This window comes from Bufo bufo, chromosome 5 (assembly GCF_905171765.1).
Source record: "Bufo bufo chromosome 5, aBufBuf1.1, whole genome shotgun sequence".
Lineage (NCBI taxonomy): Eukaryota > Metazoa > Chordata > Amphibia > Anura > Bufonidae > Bufo > Bufo bufo.
This window is the reverse complement of record NC_053393.1, coordinates 217,772,535-217,789,983: the sequence shown is the minus strand read 5'-3', so window position 1 is coordinate 217,789,983 and position 17,449 is coordinate 217,772,535. Positions and strand designations below refer to the sequence as shown.

The 17,449-nt window shown below is 44.7% G+C and overlaps 1 protein-coding gene across 2 annotated transcripts in view; it reads right to left on the bottom strand.

Annotated features, from left to right (window-relative positions):
* Positions 1-1,984: 1,984 nt before the first annotated feature.
* CDCP1 (CUB domain containing protein 1) overlaps positions 1,985-17,449 on the bottom strand; it is an 82,422-nt gene continuing 66,957 nt past the window's right edge. The window contains exons 8-9 of one of the 2 annotated variants that reach the window (XM_040432945.1): positions 15,482-15,566; positions 1,985-3,076 (exon numbers count right to left, since the gene is read on the bottom strand). In XM_040432945.1, the coding sequence (XP_040288879.1) occupies positions 2,641-3,076; positions 15,482-15,566 (521 nt within the window). In that variant the 3' untranslated portion in view covers positions 1,985-2,640. Of the gene's footprint in view, positions 3,077-15,477; positions 15,567-17,449 lie in introns of both variants that reach the window. The other variant, XM_040432946.1, reaches the window with a different exon arrangement.

Here is a 17,449-nt window from a genome sequence, read left to right as displayed (position 1 = left end):
AGCCATTAGCCGCAGCAATTCGTAAATCAATGGACATCCGGGGGTTCCAATATGGGACAGTTAATAATAAAGTGGCGATGTATGCAGATGACACCTTGCTTTTTCTGGGAGATACTGGTCCATCGTTGGAAGCGGCTATGAAAATCATTGATTGCTTCGGGGATCTGTCGGGTCTGACTATTAACTGGAGTAAGTCGGCGATTATGCTGCTCGACGGGCAAGTGCAATCACAGACAGTGAGAGACAGAAATATTCCATGTGTAGCGACCTTTAAGTATTTGGGTATTCATATATCTCCGAAAATCCGAGACTTTGGGCGCCTTAATTTTGACCCGTTGGTTATCAAATTTCGTAATAAGACTAAGGCATGGTGTAAACTATATCTGTCGGTGGCGGGAAGAGCTAATCTCATTAAAATGGTGTTGATGCCCCAGCTACTCTATGTTCTACATAACTCCCCGGTCTGGCTGTCAAAATCCAAATTTGTTCCTATCAATGCTACTTTCAGGGAGCTCATATGGCGGAAGGGGCAACCGAGAATTAAGCTTGAAACGTTGCAATATCCTAAAACAAAAGGGGGCCTTGCAGTCCCAAACCCCTGGGTGTACTTCCTGGCTGCACAAAGCCAACATTTTAAGGGGTGGATGGAACTGGAGTCAAGTGAGATGTCGTGTCAGTTGTTTAAACATTGCTTGTCTTCTAATGACCTAATGATGATCCTGGAGACTAGGGGGGCTGGAAAGAGTGGTCCGATGGGCGATTTGGGACACTTGATGCAGTCCGTATGGAATAAGGTCAAGCTCCTGAGGGGGGTTTTCGGCAATACGGAATATACTCCACTGTGGGGCAATCCTGTGCTGCCGGAATTCCTCTCCCTGTCTGAGTTTGGGGCATGGAAAAGGAAGGGTATTCTGAGGTTGGGCCATCTTTTGGAGGAAAAGAAGTTCATGTCATTTGCCAGATTTCAAGAGAAGTATGATCTGCCTAGAACTCACTTTTATAAGTACCTTCAGGAGAGACATGCATACAACTCCACATTTAAAGGTACGACTGTGGTGGCTGGGAGAGATGCTGCACTGCACCAGATTCTGTCCAGGGGGGCGAGGAGAGGTATGATTTCCTGTATATACAAGTTGCTGCTTGAGAAGTTTCTAATGTCACATCCTCTTACGGCTAAAAGTAAATGGGAGAAAGATGTTGGCGAATTAACTGATGACCAATGGTCTGACATACTGGAGGCGATACCTCTCTCTTCGTTGAGTGAAGGACGTAAACTCTCGCAACTGTTTATTGTCCATAGGGTCTACAAAACACCGGTTTTTTTGTTTCGTATAGGGTTCAGACCCACGGATGAATGTCCAAGATGTTCTGTGGTGTCTGCAGATCTGTTGCATATGATGTGGACGTGTGAGAGGTTAGGGAGATACTGGGAGTTGGTACGTCAGACAATACAGGATGTATACAAGGTACGAATACCCTCTGACCCGAAAGTGTGTGTGTTAGGATATGTCTCTGAATTGGCCACTAGGCAGGTGCATAAAATAGCTATAGGGAGAATGTTATATGTCGCTAGGAAGTTAATAGCCCTACATTGGATACAGACAGCGCCGCCAATCCTAGGCGAATTCCTAAGTGCGGTTGACACAATGCTGAGTTATGAACGGATGGTGTACCAGAAGCGTGGATGTCCAGCGAAATTTGAAAAATTGTGGGATCCATGGCTGTCGTTTCGATGTCTGAATAGAAATGTTTAAAAATGTGCCTTTGTATTTTGTAGGTTAGGGTGGGGTGGGATGGGGAGGGGGGGTTGGATTGGAACTGGATTAATACACATAATTTGGTGCCCTTTTTGTTACTAGTCCTATGGACAATATGTCTCTATGTCATCCTTGTATGTATTGTGGAAAAACGTGTATTTACACTGTAAAATGTTCAATAAAAATGATCTGATTTAAAAAAAAAAAAAAATAGTTGGCTGCCCTCATAATCAGGAAATAGAATAAAAAATATACAATCATAAAATAAGAACAGATTTTAAAAAAGTATGTGCGTCACCATCTGGTTTTAACTGGCAGAAAAATAAATTATAGGAGACATGTTCCCTTTAAGGTTCATCTTTTATTGAAGGCTGAGGGAGCTAGTTGAATATGGAACTCAAGTATATTAAAGTACTTAAGGGGTTGTATATAATTAGAAGAACCTAACTACTTACTTTCAAAAACAGTGCCACCCTCCTTCAATGGTTGTTTCTGGTATTGCAGCTCACCTTTATTGGACTGGTGGGGTACTGTTTTTGGAAGAAAGTAAAATCTTTTTTCTAACCTTGTACCCTTAAATTTCATGAAAAAACGGTTTACAAAGTATAGTACTCAAGCAGATACATATTTCACACATTTCTATAAATTAAAAACAAAAATGTACAATGTTGTGCTCCTTATGGATTTCATCCACTTTAAGCAGTGTCTTGTAGCTGCTGAAGTTATTTACATTACTTAGCTGTTGCTCTGTGAAGACTGTAGCACTGTGCTACAGATAGGAGTCATTTCAGGGTGCTCGACATCTCGCTGGACATTATACATGTCTCATCTGCATTTGTCTCATAAGATATAAAATAAATAACATCTGTCTTTCTTGGACACATCACACAGATGTAGTTCCACTTCTCGAATCGTCCATGTAAGGTATACTAGTATCTTCGTTTTCCACTGGGTGCCTTGAAATTGATTGAGAGAATATGTAAATCTCATTATCTTTCATTGAAAGAGCAAGAGGTTCATCCATGATATCGTCACTTCCATCCTTTACATCTTCTTTGGCGTTTCCATTAGGGAAAGTGATTGGGGGAACAGGTGGAGCATCACCCATGGGACCCTCAAAAGGTTGGTACACATCAACCTCTGGATGCGTTCCCTCGGTTTCTGGTAAGAGGTGGCCATAGACCATGGTATCATCAATGACTGCGTAGATATGGGACTCGTTAGCCTTTCTTCCCTTCTTGAAAAATGCTTGGCGTCGAGGTGCCTCTGTATTCACCTTGGAGTTGTATATACCCACAGGAGTTTCGATCTGCTTTTTCCTTTAGGTTAAAAAAGTACATATTACCAAATGACAGTAATAACTGATAGGTAATCTACAATGTTTTGTTGTTCTTAAATATTAAAATTACTATCCAAATTAATTTTCTGGATGCAATAAAAACAAACACCTGCCATTAAAGACTATTAAAAATGTCACCCTAAGGGCTCATGCACACGAACGTGCCTTGTTTTGCAGTCTGCAAAACATGGATGCCGCCCGTGTGCCTTCTGCAATTTGTGGAACAGAACAGGCAGCCCATTATAGAAATGCCTATTCTTGTCTGCAAAATGAACAAGAATAGGACATGATCTATAATTTATGCGGGGCCATGGAACGGAGCAACGGATGCGGACAGCACACAGATTTTTTTGCGGCTCGGATGCGGAACCAAACTACGTTTGTGTGAATGCCACCTAACTTGTGCAGAACACTGGGCTAAGAGACAGTATTGTGAAACTTTGTCCCTGCTTTGAAACCTACCGTACATTAATTGACTCTACATTGTGTTTTTTTAAGTACTCTAAGAATTATCTATGACTTAGGCCTGTTTGTGTTGTTGTTTTCCGGTATTGAGATCCAACAGAGGATCTCAAAACCGGAAAAAAACATATCCATTTAGTCCTCATTCATTCTGAATGGAATGAGATCCGTTCAGGATGTCTTCCGTTCCGTTAGCATTCTGTTTTGTGACCAGACACAAAACTGCTGAAAGTTGCAGTTTTGTGTCCGGTCATAGAAATGGAACAAACTGGGTCACTAAAAACAACGCAAGTCAATTTTTTAGGATCCTAAAAAAAAAATTAAAAAAAAAATGGATCTGTCACCCATTGACTTTCAATGTACATGAACAGATGCATCCTGATGTGCAAAATAAAAACGGATCCGTTTAATTCAGGTTTTGCCAGATCTCAATACCGGAATTAACAAAGATCTGAAACATTTTCTACATACACAAAAGACCCATTACTCTCAAATATTGTTCACAAACCTGTCTAAATCTGTGTTAGTGAGCACTTCTCCTTTGCCAAGATAATCCATCCCACCTCACAGGTGTGGCATATCAAGGTGCTGATTAGACAGCATGAATATTGCACAGGTGTGCCTTAGACTGCCCACAATAAAAGCCCACTCTGATATGTGCACAGTTTTGCCTTAGAAAACCAGTCAGTATCTGGTGTGGCCACCATTTGCCTCACGCAGTGCGACACATCTCCGTTGCCTAGAGTTGATCAGGTTGTTGATTGTGGCCTGTGGAATGTTGGTCCACTCCTCTTCAATAGCTGTGCGAAGTTGCAGAATATTGGCAGGAACTGGAACACACTGTCGTATACGCCGATCCAGAGCATCCCAAACATGCTCAATGGGTGACATGTCCGTGTGTATGCTGGCCATGCAAGAACTGGGATGTTTTCAGCTTCCAGGAATCATGTTCAGATCCTTGCAATATGGGGTCGTGCATTATCATGCTGCAGCATGAGGTGATGGTCGTGGATGAATGGCACAACAGTGGGCCTCAGGATCTCGTCACGGTATCTCTGTGCATTCAAAATGCCATCAATAAAAAACACCTGTGTTCGTTGTCCATAACATATGCATGCCCATACCATAACCCTACCGCCACCATGGGCCACTCGATCCACAACGTTGACGTCAGCAAACCGCTCACCCACAGGACGCCACACATGCTGTCTGCCATCTGCCCTGAACAGTGAAAACCGGGACTCATCCATGAACAGAACGCCTCTCCAACGTGCCAAACGCCATTGAATGTGAGCATTTGCCCACTCAAGTCGGTTAAGACGACGAACTGCAGTCAGGTCCAGACCCCGATGAGGACGAAGAGCATGCAGATGAGCTTCCCTGAGATGGTTTGTGCAGAAATTCTTTGGTTATGCAAACCGATTGTTGCTGCAGCTGTCCGGGTGGCTGGTCTCAGATGATCATGGAGGTGAACATGCTGGATGTGGAGGTCCTGGGCTGGTGTGGTTACACGTGATCTGCGATTGTAAGGCCGGTTGGATGTACTGCAAAATTCTCTGAAACGCCTTTAGAGACGGCTTATGGTAGAGAATTGAACATTCATTGCACGGGCAACAGCTCTGGTAGACATTCCTGCAGTCAGCATGCCAATTGCACGCTCTCTCAAACGTTGCGACATCTGTGGCATTGTGCTGTGTGATCAAACTGCACATTTCAGAGTGGTCTTTTGTGAGCAGTCTAAGGCAGACCTGTGCAATATTCATGCTGTCTAATCAGCACCTTGATATGTCACACCTGTGAGGCGGGATAGATTATCTCGGCAAAGGAGAACTGCTCATTAACACAGATTTAGAGAGATTTGTGAACAATATTTGAGAGTAATGGGTCTTTTGTGTATGTAGAAAATGTTTCAGATCTTTGAGTTCAGCTTATGTGTGTGTGTGTGTATGTGTGTATATAATATTTATATATATATATATATATACACACACACACACACACACACACACACACACACACACACACACACACACAGCTCAAAAAAATAAAGGGAACACAAAAATAACACATCTTAGATCTGAATTAATTAAATATTCTTCTGAAATACTTTGTTCTTTACATAGTTGAATGTGCTGACAACAAAATCACACAAAAATAAAAAAATATGGAAATCAAAATTTTTAACCCATGGAGGTCTGGATTTGGAGTCACCCTCAAAATTAAAGTGGAAAAACACACTACAGGCTGATCCAACTTTGATGTAATGTCCTTAAAACAAGTCAAAATGAGGCCCAGTAGTGTGTGTGGCCTCCACGTGCCTGTATGACCTCGCTACAACACCTGTGCATGCTCCTGATGAGGTGGCAGACGGTCTCCTGAGGGATCTCCTCCCAGACCTGGACTAAAGCATCTGCCAACTCCTGGACAGTCTGTGGTGCAACGTGACGTTGGTTGATAGAGCGAGACGTGATGTCCCAGATGTGCTCAATTGGATTCAGGTCTGGGGAACGGGCGGGCCAGTCCATAGCATCAATGCCTTCGTCTTGCAGAAACTGCTGACACACTCCAGCCACATGAGGTCTAGCATTGTCTTGTATTAGGAGGAACCCAGGGCCAACCGCACCAGCATATGGTCTCACAAGGGGTCTGAGGATCTCATCTCGGTACCTAATGGCAGTCAGGCTACCTCTGGCGAGCACATGGAGGGCTGTGCGGCCCTCCAAAGAAATGCCACCCCACACCATTACTGACCCAATGCCAAACCGCTCATGCTGGAGAATGTTGCAGGCAGCAGAACGTTCTCCACGGCGTCTCCAGACTCTGTCACGTCTGTCACATGTGCTCAGTGTGAACCTGCTTTCATCTGTGAAGAGCACAGGGCGCCAGTGGCGAATTTGCCAATCTTGGTGTTCTCTGGCAAATGCCAAACGTCCTGCACGGTGTTGGGCTGTAAGCACAACCCCCACCTGTGGACGTCGGGCCCTCATATCACCCCCATGGAGTCTGTTTCTGACCGTTTGAGCAGACACATGCACATTTGTGGCCTGCTGGAGGTCATTTTGCAGGGCTCTGGCAGTGCTCCTCCTGTTCCTCCTTGCACAAAGGCGGAGGTAGCGGTCCTGCTGCTGGGTTGTTGCCCTTCTATGGCCTCCTCCACGTCTCCTGATGTACTGGCCTGTCTCCTGGTAGTGCCTCCATGCTCTGGACACTACGCTGACAGACACAGCAAACCTTCTTGCCACAGCTCGCATTGATGTGCCATCCTGGATAAGCTGCACTACCTGAGCCACTTGTGTGGGTTGTAGATTCTGTCTCATGCTACCACTAGAGTGAAAGCACCGCCAGCATTCAAAAGTGACCAAAACATCAGCCAGGAAGCATAGGAACTGAGAAGTGGTCTGTGGTCATTACCTGCAGAACCACTCCTTTATTGGTGGTGTCTTGCTAATTGCCTATAATTTCCACCTGTTGTCTATCCCATTTGCACAACAGCATGTGAAATTGATTGTCACTCAGTGTTGCTTCCTAAGTGGACAGTTTGATTTCACAGAAGTGTGATTGACTTGGAGTTACATTGTGTTGTTTAAGTGTTCCCTTTATTTTTTTGAGCAGTGTATAGTGTAGAATATATATATATATATATATATATATATATATATATATATATATATATATATATATATATTATAATAATACACACACACCGCAGCACATCCAGTAGGTGAAAAACTGTGGGATCCTTTATTCACCCATAAAGGATCCCACTGTTTTTCACCTACTGGAAGTGCTGCAGTGTATTTATTTATTTTTATATCATCACTTTGGCTGCTTCACAAGGTGTGCTGCCCTGAATTTTCTCAAGTGTGTATATATATATATATATATATATATAAATACCGGAAAAACGAGCGGCACTCCGTAGAATATAGAAAAGTGAACCTTTAATCACCCAGAGGTGCAACGTTTCGGCTCTGCTCTTGAGCCTTTTTCAAGTATGAAAAAGGCTCAAGAGCAGAGCCGAAACGTTGCACCTCTGGGTGATTAAAGGTTCACTTTTCTATATTCTACGGAGTGCCGCTCGTTTTTCCGGTATTTATACATTGGGGTAAGAAGCCTATTCCCCTTGGGACGTGCACCCTACTTTCTACAGTCATTTTCACCAGTGCCGCCATTTTTCTCGTACTATATATATATATATATATATATATATATATATATATATATATATATATATATATATATATATATATATATATATATATATATATAATCAGAAAAAACCACTGGCAGCACCACCCTGGATAGTATGGAAAAATAGACGGGTGCAATGTCCAAGTATGGTAAAAAGGTGCTTACCCACTTTAGAAGACAAAAAATCGGACTGCACTCCAAGCATTTCTTCAAAGAAGTTAGTTTTTATTCACCCATAAGGTGGCAAAGCGACGTTTCGGCTCAAGCATGAGCTTGAGAAAGGCTCATGCTTGAGCCGAAACGTCGCTTTGCCACCTTATGGGTGAATAAAAACTAACTTCTTTGAAGAAATGCTTGGAGTGCAGTCCGATTTTTTGTTTATATATACATACATATATACACATACATACATATATATATATATATATATATATATATATATATATATATACACATACATACACACACACTTTTTTTCTGTTTACGGGCCGTTTTTTTGCGTTCTGCATACTGAACCATTCATTTCAGTGGTTCGGCAAAAAAAAAAAAAAAAAATGGAATGTACTCTGTATGCATTCTATTTTCGTATTTTCGTTCTTCCGCTCTGTTGAAAGATAGAACATGTCCTATTATTGCCCCCAAATTACGTTCCGTGAATTTTTGCAAATGTTCGCGAACGGGCGAACCGCCATAGACTTCAATAGGCAGGCGAATTTTAAAACCCACAGGGACTCTTTCTGGCCACAATAGTGATGGAAAAGTTGTTTCAAGGGGACTAACACCTGGACTGTGGCATGCCGGAGGGGGATCCATAGCAAAACTCCCATGGAAAATTACGTAGTTGACGCAGAGTCAGGTTTTAATCCATAAAGGGCATAAATCACCTAACATTCCTAAATTGTTTGGAATAACGTGCTTGAAAACATCCAGTGTGTGTATACGATCAGGTATGATGTTGTATCGATCAGGTAGTGCAAGGGTTACGCCCGCTTCACAGTGACAGACCAAACTCTGACAGACCAAACTCCCCGTTTAAAGCACCGCAAACAGTCCATTTGCACAACCACAAACTCCCCATTTGCACAAGGTTGGATACCAAGCTAGCCATGTCCCGTTCCTAGTCCTCACTGACATCATTGAAAGTCTCTTCCTCCACCCAGCCACGTACAACACCAAGGGTCCCTGAAAGGTGACAACAAGCCCCCTGGGACGCCTGCTGTGGTTGGTCTTCCACCTCCTCAAAGCCACCTTCCTCCTCTGACTCCTCTTCTTCAGACTCCTCTCTCTGCGTTGCTGCAGGTCCAGCAATCGACGACGACAAGGCTGCTTCTGGTGGTGATGGTGACCACAACTCTTCCTCTTCATGCTCATCTATGGCCTGATCCAGCACTCTTCGCAGGGCACGCTCCAGAAAAAACGCATATGGGATGAGGTCGATGATGTTGCCTTGGGTTTGACTGACCAGGTTTGTCACCTCCGCAAAAGGACGCATGAGCCTACAGCCATTGTGCATGAGCGTTCAGTAACGCGCCCAAAAAATACCCAGCTCTGCAGAGGCTGTCTTTTTTAAATAAAAAAAAAATCTGTTCTTAACAGTTTAATCTCTGTTTTGTCCCCTATCAGGGGCCGGTGTATGGAATAGATTTTAGGAACCGGGAGATGGAAAAAGATGCTTGGTCGGTCCTCTTACTTCCAATTTGGGGCACTGCGCGTGTGCCGTGTAATGTACTGTGCAATCCCAATAGGAGTGGTATGTTAAGTAGTACTATTCCTATCAATTTAATCCCTGTTATGTCCCCTATCAGGGGCTGGTCTATGTAATAGATTTTAGGAACCGGGAGATGGAAAAAGATGCTTGGTTGGTCCTCCTACTTCCAATTTGGGGCACTGCGCGTGCGCCGTGCAATGTACTGTGCCACCAGATAGGAATACTACTACTTAACACACTACTCATATCTGGTGGCACAGTACATTGCACGGCGCACGCACAGTGCCCCAAATTGGAAGCAGGAGGCCCAACCAAGCATCTTTTTCCATCTCCCGGTTCCTAAAATCTATTACATAGACCGGCCCCTGATAGGGGACATAACAGGGATTAAACTGATAGGAATAGTACTACTTAACATACCACTCATATCAGTTTAATCCCTGTTACGTCCCCTATCAGGGGACGTGTGTGGAATAGATTTTAGACAACCGCAAAGAGTTGTCAATAGTTGACACACTCATGACATAAATTTTATTCCTCTATGCGTCAATCTTGGTATAGTGATGACTGTGCTCGTGCGCACGTTTGGGAGATTGCAGGCGATGGGGTTTTTTCAAAGCCTATGGTCGTGCTGAGGTAGTTCAGTGACAGTTAAGTGACCCAGAAAACAATGATTCTGCAGTGTGGGCCCATTGTTGGCCTAGTAGGCTTTAATGATCACCTTAGATGATCACAAAGAAAATTAATGTTTTTTCTATGCAAAATTATCCAGCCAATCGCTTTTGGTCTGTTCACAATGAAGCAACGACCTTATCATCTGGGGTGTGCCAACATTGCCATTGCCAACACACTCATAGAGGTGGTCACTTCATTGTGATACGCAAGCCCCTTCACCACAACAAGGTAACGATCAAGAAGGGGAATTGACACATGTATGTGCCTTTTTTTGTTTTGTTTTTGCAGCCACAGTGCAGCACCAGAGGCCAGAAAAATTAGGCATGTACACATGCCTGAAAAATTAGGTATTGTTGCAGCCGGTATTGTTTTCCAGGCAGAAAGTGCACTAAAACATTGCGGCTTGAACCCTAGTTGGTGGCGGATAAGTCACGCAAGTCATCCGGCATGCAGAGATAAAATACAGCAGTGTGTGGACCATCTTTAGCCCAAGGCAGCTCATCTCATCAGGCCTTTTTTAGTCAAATGTATCGCCCACTGTCAGTCTCTTCGGGATCCATGCCTCATTCATCTTAATAAAAGGTGAGGTAATCTAGACTTTTTTGACCTAGGAGACTTCTCTTCTCAGTGACAATACCTCCTGTTGCGCTGAAGGTACTTTCTGACAGAACACTTGAAGCGGGGCAGGCCAGAAGTTCTATCGCAAATTGGGATAGCTCAGGCCACAGGTCAAGCCTGCACACCCAGTAGTCAAGGGGTTCATCGCTCCTCAGAGTGTCGATATCTGCAGTTAAGGCGAGGTAGTCTGCTACCGGTCGGTCGAGTCGTTCTCTGAGGGTGGACCCCGAAGGGCTGTGGCGATGCGTAGGACTTAAAAAGCTCTGCATGTCCTCCATCAACAACACGTCTGTAAAGCAACCTGTCCTTGCCGGCATGGTCGTGGTAGGAGGAGGATTACTTTCACCTCTTCCCCTGTTAGATTCCCGTTGTGCTGTGACATCACCCTTATATGCTCTGTAAAGCATACTTTTTAATTTATTTTGGAACTGCTGCATCCTTTCCAACTTCCGGTAATTCGGTAACATTTCAGGCACTTTCTGCTTATACCGGGGGTCTAGTAGCGTGGCCACCCAGTACAGGTCGTTCTCCTTCAGCCTTTTTATACAAGGGTCCCTCAACAGGCACGACAGCATGAAAGACCCCATTTGCACAAGGTTGGATGCCGAGCTACTTATGTCCTGTTCCTCGTCCTCACTAATCTCACTGAAGGTCTGTTCTTCCCCCCAGCCACGTACAACACAACGGGTACCAGATGGGTGACAACGAGCACCCTGGGATGCCTGCTGTGGTTGGTCTTCCTCCTCCTCCTCCTCAAAGCCACATTCCTCCTCTGACTCCTCTTCCTCAGACTCCTCTTCCAGCATTGCCGCAGGTCCAGCAAGCGATGCTGATAAGGCTGTTTCTGGTGGTGATGGTGACCACAACTCTTCCTCTTCACGCTCATCTACGGCCTGATCCAGCACTCTTCGCAGGGCACGCTGCAGGAAGAAAACAAATGGGATGATGTCGCTGATGGTGCCTTCGGTGCGACTGACTAGGTTTGTCACTTCCTCAAAAGGACGCATGAGCCTACAGGCATTGCGCATGAGCGTCCAGTAACGTGGCAAAAAAATTCCCAGCTCCGCAGAGGCTGTCCTAGCACCCCGGTCATACAAATACTCGTTGATGGCTTTTTCTTGTTGGAGCAGGCGGTCGAACATTAGGAGTGTTGAATTCCAACGTGTCGAGCTGTCGCAAATCAAGCGCCTCACTGGCAAGTTGTTTCGCCGCTGGATATCTGAAAAGTGCGCCATAGCCATGTAGGAACACCTGAAATAGCCACACACCTTCCTGGCCTGCTTGAGGACGTCCTGTAAGCCTGGGTACTTATGCACAAAGCGTTGTACAATCAGATTCAAGACATGTGCCATGCACGGCACATGTGTAAACTTGCACAAATTCAATGCCGCCAATAAATTGCTTCCGTTGTTACACACCACTTTGCCGATCTCCAGTTGGTGCGGAGTCAGCCACTGATCCACCTGTGCGTTCAGGGCGGACAGGAGTGCTGGTCCGGTGTGACTCTCAGCTTTCAGGCAAGCCAACCCCAAGACGGTGTGACACTGTCGTATCCAAGATGTGGAATAGCCCCTGGGGAGCAGTTGATGTGGAGCAAGACGCAGCAGCAGAAGAGGACTCAGCCGAGGAGGTTATGGAAGAGGATGGAGTAGGAGGAGTAGAGGAGGTGGCAGCAGGCGTCACCAACTCCTCTGCAGAGCCACACATTCCATGTTTGGCAGCCGTCATCAGGTTTACCCAATGTGCAGTGTAGGTGATATACCTGCCCTGACCGTGCTTTGCAGACCAGGTATCAGTGGTCAGATGGACCCTTGCCCCAACACTGTGTGCCAGACATGCCATGACTTCCTTTTGCACAATAGAGTACAGGTTGGGGATTGCCTTTTGTGAAAATAAATTTCGGCTGGGTACCTTCCACTGCGGTGTCCCAATAGCTACAAATTTTTTGAAGGCCTCAGACTCCACCAGCTTGTATGGTAAAAGCTGGCGGGCTAAGAGTTCCGACAAGCCAGCTGTCAGACGCTGGGAAAGAGGGTGACTCTGTGATATTGGCTTCTTACGCTCAAACATTTCCTTGACAGACACCTGACTGTGGGCAGATGAGCAGGAACTGCTCAAGGTAAGGGACGGAGTGGCGGATGGTTGAGAGGGGGCAAGGAGGACAGCAGTGGTTGACGTGGCTGAAGATGCTGGACCAGGAGGAGGATTGTGGCTTTGAGCTTGTGTGCTGCTTGTACACGTCATCATGTGTTGATCCCATAGGCGTTTGTGATGTGAAATCATGTGCCTTCGCAAAGCAGTTGTACCTAGGTGGGTGTTAGATTTCCCCCGACTCAGTTTCTTTTGGCACAGGTTGCAAATGGCATCGCTGTTATCAGAGGCAGACACACAAAAAAAATGCCACACTGCTGAGCTTTGCAATGACGGCATTCTGGTGGTGGCAACAGCATGCGTTGATTGGCGTGCTGTCTGGCTGACCCCGGGTGCCGATACATGCTGTCTGACTGTGCCACTAGCGCCTTGCGACGACCTCCCCCTGCTTCCAACTCGTCTCTTCCTCCTCTCTGTCTCCCCATCTGAACTTACCCCCTGTTCTTTTTCTCTTCGAGCGGGCACCCACGTGACATCCACAGACACATAGTCATCATCAACCGCTTCACTTGTATCTGACAACTCAGCAAAGGAAGCAGCAGTGGGTACAACATCATCATCATCACACCGTACGTCCATGTGTGTAATGCTGCCTGACTGAGACATATCCCTGTTATCTACATCCTCTGGCAATAATGGTTGCGCATCACTCATTTCTTCCAACTGATGTGTAAATAACTCCTCTGACAGATCAAGTGAAGCAGCTGTGGTGCTAGTGTTAGTGGTGGCGGCAGGCGGGCGAGTGGTAACTTGAGAGGTGCCCGAAGCTGAGCTGGAGGAGGATGGTGCATCAAGGTTCCGAGCGGAAGCTGTAGAAGATTGGGTGTCCTGTGTTAGCCAGTCAACTATGTCCTCAGAACTTTTCGAGTTCAGGGTACATGGCCTCTGAACACTGGGCATTATTCTAGGGCCAAAGGGAATCACAGCACCACAACCACGATGGCCCCTGCGGGGTGGCCTGCCTCTGCCTGTCATTTTCTTTAGATTAGTTTAGTTGTACTATGCGTGCAAGCTACTGTGACACCAGATATGAGTGGCACTGTGCACTGGCAGTAGTTGGCACAGTACACGCTGTAGGCCTGACACACACGCTTGCAGGCAACTAACTGCTATTACATTACAGTCAAAATTTTTTTTTTTTTTAAATGTAATCTACTGTGACACCACATATGAGTTGCACTGGTGACACTGTGCACTGGCAGGGCCTGAAACACACACACTTGCAGGCAACTGACTGCTATTATATTACAGTCAAAAAATGTATTATTATTTTTTAAATGTAATCTACTGTGACACCAGATATGAGTTGCACTGGTGATACTGTGCACTTGCAGGGTCTGACACACACGCTGGCAGGCAACTGCAATTAGATTACAGAGGAAAAAAAAAAAGCAGACTGATGTACTAGCCCTAAAAAGGGCTTTTTGGGGTGCTGTCAGGACGCTGTCCTTACAGCAGAGATCAGATGAGTCTTTCAGGACTGGAGTGGACACTGAATACACTGGCCTAGCTATCGATTTCCCTATTAAATCAGCAGCAGCAGCACTGTCCCTCCTCTCACTAAGACTGCAGCTTCTGAATGAATCTAAAATGGATGCTGTCCAGGAGGTGGGAGGGTCTGGGAGGGAGGGTCTGCTGCTGATTGGCTGGAATGTGTCTGCTGACTGAGGTACAGGGTCAAAGTTTGCTCAATGATGACGAATAGGGGGCAGACCGAACATTGCATATGTTCGCCCGCCGCGGCGAACAAGCGATTTTCGCCGGGAACTATTCGCCGGCGAATAGTTCGGGACATCAGTAGTCAGGAGTAGCTTTTAGGGTGAACCCAGATGCTGGTGGAATTGGAATGCATATTCTGCACCACTAACTTGCAGCAAATTATAGTGCAATGCATGTAAATAAGGGTTTGAATAAGTATTGGCTATTTTACTACTATAATGGACGTGCCAATTTAAAGGGGTTGTGCGGAATCCTAAAAAAGTCATTTAATTGTGTAAACCTCTTCTAGTCTACAGTGCATAATAGTGCACCTGTAAACTTTCCCCAAATCTTCACTTTAATCTCTTCTCCCACTGTGTGCCATAGTTTACAATCCAAACTTCCAGGTTGTGGGTGTAGATGTGCGGCAGCCACAAACACTTCCCATAATGCTGTGTGCTGCTGCCAGAAATGTAAACGCCTACTACACCTTTCCTTGGTCCTAAAACTCCGCCCACTACACCCTTCATCATCCCCTTGCCATCTCCTCCTAATGTTTCCTCCCACACAGCTTCTGTGTATCATTTGAATACATTATGGTGGAGACTTAAAGGAACCCATGGAAAGCATAAGTGGAGCAGTTGCCTATAGCAGCCAATCAAGATGCTGCTTTCATAGTCATGCACTTTTCTCAAATGAGAGCTGTAATCTGACTGGGCGCTTTCTTTATTTCTATTACTTGTGATAAAACTCTCCTAATATATTGCATGTCATCTGGGATTTGAACGTCTTGCGTTGCTGTTGTATTCCAAGATATAGTACGATTTATGATATTTTGACTGTTGTAAATCATTCACTCTCATCTCCCTACAATACACTTACTTTTTTTTGATGCAGCAAACCGTGGCTATTATCGCCAGAACAACACCAAGCGCTGCAGATGCTGCAATTAGTATAATTGTTAAAACTGCAGAAACAAAAACAGAAAAATATATGAATGATAAAAAAATTTATTACAGTACTTACATAATGGCCAGCCACTGTTTCCAGAACATGATAATTATCACTCGAGACTTTGATTTATTTGTATTTTAATGTAAATATTTAGTTAATATTTTCAGCACAGTATCAAAAAAAATAAAGGGGGTCGTTTATCAAACTGGTAGAACTGGCTTAGTTGCCCATAGCAACTAGATTCCACCTTTCAGTTTTCACAGCTCCAATGGAAAATGAAAGGTGGAATCGGATTGGTTGCTATGGGCAACTAAGCCAGTTCTACTTTACACCAGTTTAAATCAATCTCCCCCCAAAGTCTCTCTCTGTGTAACTGGCCATTTCAGGAGAAAAAGTGCATATAAAATTTTGGTCTATAATGTTATCGACCTTCTTAATTAACAGCTACACAAAAAGCGCCTAATCCCCAAAAACATCAATGATAAGAATCAGTGGTAAAAAAATATAATAGATATTTCTCTATACAGTACTTTTAAGAACTATTGGCGTCATAAATGGGGAATTGTATTATAAAAACACACTTTGGAAGTTGCTACTCACTTCACTGGGGGGCTGTCAAACAGGTTATACTCGAGACACCTGAGACAGTACCCCCCGGCCAGGTTCGCTTGTAGTGTCTTACTGTCTCAGGTGTCTTGAGTATAACCTGTTTGACAGCCCCCCAGTGAAGTGAGTAGCAACTTCCAAAGTTTGTCTTTATAATACAATTCCCCATTTATGACGCCAATAGTTCTTAAAAGTACTGTATAGAGAAATATCTATTATATTTTTTTACCACTGATTCTTATCATTGATGTTTTTGGGGATTAGGCGCTTTTTGTGTAGCTGTTAATTAAGAAGGTCGATAACATTATAGACCAAAATTTTATATGCACTTTTTCTCCTGACTATCGAAGCGTTTAGCCTGCTGCTAACGCTATTTTTTAGCAGCCTCCCCCATTGTTGTTGTTTTTCTTTTTTAGAGATTTATACGTTAATAATCTACCAATAGTCCTATCAACGTTGGTGCCTTTTGAGTGGGATATTCCTTGTCTAAAGTTCTTCCTAACCACCTCCTTTATTGTTTTGTTTGTTTTACTTAACTGGCGTGTAAAACCAAGAACTTAAGTCCTATTACAATGCCGACAATTTTATGCGACAGTCAGCAGTCTACCACGCACCTTTTTGACAAAGCATATCTTTGCAGATACATATTTTGTTGCTACCAAACCAAGTAGACAAAATCAGTCTACTACTATCAACTTGGTAATTACCATAGCTTTCTTTAGGTTGCAGCTTCAGGTCATGTAACTCTGACTCTAAATTGCTTTAAAAAGGGATTTTCCAGACTTAAAACAGTAAATTTTAGCAACTTTTGCCAGGTAGCATAGGACGCATCAAAAGAGGCACACGCGCACATTACAAGAACATAGTGTGCCTCTATACAACACCACTAGTCAGACCACCTATGTATAGAAAGCACATAACTAAATTTGAGCGAGTGCAGTACTGTGAGAAGCAGTGGCGTACTAAGGGCAGGGACGGAACGCCCGCTGTCAGGGGGTAACAGAAGCAATAAGCTCTTCCATCAGTATAGATGGAAGTGCTGATTGCTGGAGCGCCAGGAGCTGGGTCCCGTCATTCACTCACCGCTCAGCTCCTCGCGCTCCTTTTCTAAAGGCCCGAGGCGCACTGAATGGTGACGCACGGGGACTTCTCCCTGCTCCACCATTCAGCCTGCAGGCACAGATCGCGCTGCCGGCCTGTGTGGGAGAAGCCTGAGCCTTCAGCACTGGCACAGAGGGCATTACTACTATGGAGGGGGCACAATTGGAATTAGTGCTGTGAAGGGGACAC